This window comes from Panthera tigris, chromosome B3, assembly GCF_018350195.1.
Source record: "Panthera tigris isolate Pti1 chromosome B3, P.tigris_Pti1_mat1.1, whole genome shotgun sequence".
NCBI lineage: Eukaryota > Metazoa > Chordata > Mammalia > Carnivora > Felidae > Panthera > Panthera tigris.
In genome coordinates this window covers 73,019,614-73,025,613 of record NC_056665.1, presented here as the reverse complement: position 1 = coordinate 73,025,613, position 6,000 = coordinate 73,019,614, and the positions used below count along the sequence as shown (strand labels likewise).

Here is a 6,000-nt window from a genome sequence, read left to right as displayed (position 1 = left end):
TCAACTGCCAGTCATTACCAGTCATGGATGCGGGCCTCCTGCTATGGGTGGCCTAGTGGTGTGGCCTGAAAACGGAAGAGCAGGGACCTAAACTTTTAAGTGGGTTTGCCTGGCCCCCAGCACAGCCTTCTAAGTGGAATTTTTAAGAGGTTGTTCCAGGAAGAGGTTGACTTAAGCAACTTGTTGAGTTAGGCTTTCTGAATGACATTAGGACGAACGCCTTGGTTTCTTTCTGCCGAGCCAGTGATCAAGAGCAAGCCAAAAGCGACCCTGACCAAACCCAGTCAAACAGAAACACAGTCTCTGCTCTTTCAATGCCTTTAATGAAGTCATGGGTAGCAGAATATACAATGTGGCTCAGATACACAGCACAGCAGGGCCTAGATAATAATTTTCCTCACATCTTGGGGACAAGTGTGATGTGTTATTCCTTTATGAACATAATTTAAAATATATAAACTCCTCACAACATTCTCCAGGAGCTAGAGCCTGAGAGGACCCACTGGGGATCCCTCATCCAGGGGACATATGGGCAGTCTCAGGGGAAGGTCGGGGAGTTTCTCCCCAGCCAGGTGAGGCCACAGCAGCAGCTCCTTTGCCGGGAGTGTCAGGCAGTGACAAGCAGCGATGAGGGGACAGACTGGTGGCAGCGGTGTTTGGCAGCTCTTCAGCATCTTGATCACAAATATCTGCTAGGGTCCGGTCAGTGGCGTTGCCAGTGGGACCAGAGAGGTGGAGGGAACCTTCTTCTCCATGGGGGCAGAGAGTGTGCCTCTCTTCTTGAAGAGGGGGAGAAGGTGTGGGAGGAGCAGGGGAGCGCTGGGCTCTCACATTCTTGGTGACCTGGGATAGGGAAGAGCAGAAGTCAGGCTAGGTACCGAGGAGACAGACTCAAGACAGTTAGGGTTGTGATGGAGATGCTTCTATGTGCAGAGTTCTAATGGACTCTGGAGTTCTTTTTGCTGGTGGTGGAACAGGATGCACTTGTCAGTAGGATGACCAGGGATACTGGGAGAGAAGGGTATGGAGACGCTAGCCAGGATTAGGGTGTATTAGGAATATAATATCTTCCCACCATATTGGGGGTGGAGGAGATGAGGAAAGGAATTGTGGACCCCTCTAGGTTTTGCAGTGAAATGGGGACAGTGGAAGGCATGGGTACGAATGAGCCTGGGTTCTGAGATTCTCTTATTCTTTGACTCTAATTAGTGGGTGGCCCTTGATGTTGCTTGGCCTCAACTTCTTCCTTCCAAAGTGAGGACAATAACAGCCATTCTTCGTGATTCATGGGAGAGACAAGGCTCAACTGAGGTAACTGTTGTCACCTGAGGAGTGTACTGTGTTATACCAGTGATCCAGGCCATTGTGATTAACAACAGGGACCCCTAACAGGAAAAAGTAGAAGAGTTCGGTGTGCCCAGCCTTAGGACCTAAAAGCAAGACCCTGGGGGGAGGTTTGCTTTCTGACCTTGGGGACCCACCCTAAGACCCTCACGGCCCGCATTCCCACAGGAGATCCCTGCTCACCTCAGCTGGACCACAGCCGCAGCGTCATGAGCAGGTTAAAGCCAACCACCTTCAGGAAGGTGATGCGGAGCACGATCACTAGCAGGTTGTAGAAATTTAGGTTCATATCTGCAAAACCAAGAGATTATTAGCATGTACATCCGATGTGTCTACACAGCCCCTATGACCTACCCACGATTTCCCCCAAAGCCTCAGCTCCTAGCCCACCTCTCCCTTTGAACTTGGGTACACATCCCCTCCTAAGCATATTTGTACATTCCTCCAGGGTTAAGAGGGTTCCCTTTCAAAAGGAAAACACCAACTGCGCTCAGTGTTTATTTTATTTCTGCATCCTTCAGGAGTGGGGATGGGGTGGTGCTCAGAACTCACTGTAATCCCTTGGATCTGGGCCCCTGAGTGAGAAGCTGGTGTCTGGACCCCAAGAGGGACCATTCAATAAAAACGGCTCAGATGGAAATGGATGGGTCCAGGGTAGGTGGTGAGGAGAGGTGAGGATCCTGAGAGATAAGACTACTGCTGTGTGAGTTCTGCTGCTTTTCTCGAAAGGAGGCAGACAGAGAGAAAATGTCCTTAGGGTGACCTGGTTAGTTCAGGCCTTTGTGTAAGCCAGTGGGAAATATCATAGGTGGGCCACCGAGAAACTCTTTGGTTCTCCTGACAGTGGAGCAAGGGAAAGGAATACAGAGGCCTAGGAGTGAGTCATGGGTCTAGTAATACTGAAAGTACTTAGAGGGGAAAAGAACATTAGAGATGGTGAGAGGAGCCTGGGCATTCCAGAATGTTCCTGTTCCTCCTACCTTCATTCTAGATCCACATATTCCTTACCAACTCTCCTATCTAGTCAGGGTGATTATGGATGCATTTCAAGCCATGATAGACCCCTCTCTTACCTGTTTCAAAGCCTTTCTCTACCACATTGGCATCACAGGGAAATTCTAAAAGGAGAAACAAAGAAATTTTCTTAGAGTTGAGTGTGCTGACTTTCCCACCCCAGACCATGGATGTGGGCAGATGAATGTCTGTCTATAGGCTTTCCACATTCTCTCATGGAAATGTCTGGAGGGAACTTGTTGCATATGGGCACCAGCTAGGAGAGCCCCTGGCATTGGTGGGATCAACACTGTAGCTTCCGGGTACCACTCCATTCACGTAACAAACACTGGTCGTGCAAAGTACACATTACATGACACACAAGGCCACAGGAGCCATCAGACACAGACCCTGCCCTTGGGTAAGTTCCAGTCTGGTGTCTGAAAAGAGGCAGTAAGACATACACAGTGACAAGTGCTATAAGGAGTGTGGATGTTTTCATGTGTCCCACAAAGTTTGGATCCCTGCACTCTAAATTTGTTCCTTTGTTGTCACCATCTCAGTAAATGGCTCTGTCACTGACTCAACTGCTTGGGCATACAATCTAACTGCCTTCCTTGATCTCCTCTTTCTTTCTCACCCCTCCTTGGGTCTAACTTTAAATCTGAGATAGTGTTGGCCACTCATTTCCCCTGCTGCCTCCCTGTCTGGGCCTCCATCATCTCTCTGCTGCAATAGCCTCCTTTCTGCTTCCACTCTTGGTTCCTACAATCCATTTTCCACTCAGCAGTCAGAGTGTTCTTTTAAAAAAAGTAAATTGGATGTCATTCTCCTGCTTAAAACCAATCGATAGCTTCTCATTGTACTTAGAGTGGTGGCTGTCCTCTCATGACCTAGGAGACCCTGTGTTGTGACCCTTCCCTACTTCCTCCATCTCATTTCCTGCTGCTCTCCCCCTTTTCTCACCGTGCACCTGCCTCAGGCCTGCATAGGATCCTTCCTTTGCCCTTGGAATGGCTGGTCTTTTCTTATCCTTTAAATATCATCTCACAGGGCATTTCTCTCTTTTTTTTTTTTTTTAATTTTTTTTTTTTAACGTTTATTTATTTTTGAGACAGAGAGAGACAGAGCATGAACGGGGGAGGGTCAGAGAGAGGGAGACACAGAATCCGAAACACACTCCAGGCTCTGAGCTGTCAGCACAGAGCCCGACGCGGGGCTTGAACGCACGGACCGTGAGATCGTGACCTGAGCCGAAGTCGGTCGCTTAACCAACTGAGCCACCCAGGCGCCCCATCACAGGGCATTTCTCTAGAGAGCCCTTTCCTGACTTTTTGTTCCAAAGTTGGCTGTTTCCTCAACTCCCAAGTTAAAGCACATATTACAATCTGAAGCTGTCTAGATTTCTGCTTGCTGATGGATGGTCTCTTCCAACTAAAATGGAGCTTCCTCATGGCACACCCCTCATCTGACTTATTTACTCCTCCATTCCAGCACCTGGCATATTGTACAGGCACAATCAATGTTGAATGAATAAATGACTGGGTGAGGTTTGACCTTTGGCAGAGAGACAGAAACAAGGGGTGGTATCTTGGAGAAAGGCATTGGACTGGAGCCTGAAGAGCAGCAACAGGGGCAAACAGCCCGAGCAGAGGCAAGGAGGCAGGAACTCAGGGCAGGTGAGAAGCCAGTGCCCTTCCTGCCACCTTCTCCCCATCTGCTCTTTGCCTGCAACAGCCTGCGACCTGCCAGGATGGACCTCGCTGGTGCTCAGTGACAAGAGGGTAGGGCTTTGCTGACCATCGATGAGGCTGAGACCACCAGTCAGAGCAGCTTTTAGATGCCCTCCACTTGAACTCCGGGAATAACCAGGCCTCTCAAAGCGAAGAGACTCAGCTTGCACAGGCACCAAGGCTGACTCACCTGAGCTGGAGTGGAAGGTGTAGTTGAAGGTACTGTTGCATCCCAAATCAAAGCTGTTGCTCCAGGCCAGGGCCCCGTTGCTCTTGGAATCCATAGTCTTCATGTCCAGTGAAGTACTTTTCAATCTAATCATGTTGGACTCTGTGGATGGTTTCACAATGACTTCCGAATCAAAATCAGTGAACAGGCAGACAGAGATGTTACTGGATTCAGGGCTTTTCAGCTGGTACACGGCAGGGTCAGGGTTCTGAATAGCTGTGGGCCAAAAGAACCCAGGTTAGGAGATGTCCGTTTGCCTCCTGCCCGAACCCAGGCCTGAGTCCAGATGCCAGTGATGGGCAAGAGCAGGGCTCTGTGGGACTGACAAGTCACATTCTCAGGCTTTGATGGGAAAGAACATTCCAGAAACCAGTTGCTCCAAAGAGCCTGGGAGTCAGGGACAGGTATAAACCATGAGTCCTGACCAAGCGGCCAGACTCTCAGTGAAGGCTTGCTGCCTGGCCTTGCCGGCCATTCAAGGAAACGAGAAACATAGGGCTGGCTACTTAATGGTATTGCTCATTCTTTTAGTTAATAGGAACTTCTTCAAAAGCACAAGGGGCCTACCAAGCAACAATATAGCTCTGGCAGGACAAAACAAGCCTAGAAAAAAGGCCTAGCAAAGCAAACCATATGCCTTAGAATCTGGGGTGGTCTCCCCCAACTGAGACTGGGTATTGACAAGAATCTGAGGTTTATTATTGGCTGGCATTAAGTTGGAAGGAGGGTCACATCACCAGAAGACTTCTCACTGATAAAAGTTTTGGACAATAAACCTGCATCCCAGACCTGGTTTTACCATTCACTAGATACAAGGCCCTGTGCAAGTCACATCGGCTCCTTAAATGTCAGGAAGTTCATCTGTAAAATGGAGATATTGCCTCTTCCACCTTCCTAACCAGGCTATTCTGAGAAACAAAGGGGGAGTTTCTCCTTATAGAATTATATTTAATAAACCGTAAGGCACTGAATAAATGTTAGTGATTGCAGCTATTGATACCACTAGGACGTTGCCATCATAACGTGCTACCGAGTTATACACAGTTTCTACTCTTCACCCCCCCATGAAGCAGGGGCTGTTGGAGGCTTTTCCTTAGTGCTGAGAATCATTCTTCAGTATTTCTGGAGGATTTTGTGTTTTTAATGTAACTCTCATTGTTTATTCTTTCAGACCTCCTGCCTTTAGAGGAGGAAGCAGAGGTTTGCTGGGAGGGTTAACACGCTGGGGCCACCCAGAGAGTTTAGAGCAGCACTGGGACTAGAGCTTCCTGCCCCTGTGGTTCTCTGCTCCCACAGCTCCTCATCATGCATGCAAGGTTTCTCAGACCAGGAGTGCACCCCATGTGTGAGGCCAGCCAGGGTGGCCTTGGCAATGCAGACTTCCGGCTGGACCTGAAACCAGGGGAATCAGCCCTTGGCATGGCTTTGGGTTGCTTAGTCAAGGCATCCCAAGGGTGTGGGGCCGTCCCTGAAACAGCAGAACAAGGGTGGGTCCCTGGTCACGTGTGAGGGATGTCCAAAGCTCTGGCCCTGAGGGATTCTGCCTTTTCCCCTCCAGTGTCCACATATCCAGGGAGTCTGCCATCACTGTGGGTTAAGGCCCTAAGGCATAAATCTTGCAGGGAGAGGAGAGACCAGAAGCCATTATGCACCACAACACACCCCAATGGATTTTTTAATCATCAGTGGGAGTCATGGGTG

At 49.3% G+C, this 6,000-nt stretch overlaps 1 protein-coding gene across 1 annotated transcript in view; it reads right to left on the bottom strand.

The window, feature by feature from the left end:
* Nucleotides 1-304: 304 nt before the first annotated feature.
* The window catches only part of LOC102961379 (M1-specific T cell receptor alpha chain-like), a 476,819-nt gene continuing 471,123 nt past the window's right edge, over nucleotides 305-6,000 (bottom strand). The window contains exons 4-7 of the mRNA XM_042989229.1: nucleotides 4,261-4,515; nucleotides 2,418-2,462; nucleotides 1,528-1,635; nucleotides 305-843 (exon numbers count right to left, since the gene is read on the bottom strand). Coding sequence (XP_042845163.1) covers nucleotides 1,529-1,635; nucleotides 2,418-2,462; nucleotides 4,261-4,515 — 407 coding nt within the window. The 3' untranslated portion in view covers nucleotides 305-843; nucleotide 1,528. The remainder of the gene's footprint in view (nucleotides 844-1,527; nucleotides 1,636-2,417; nucleotides 2,463-4,260; nucleotides 4,516-6,000) is intronic.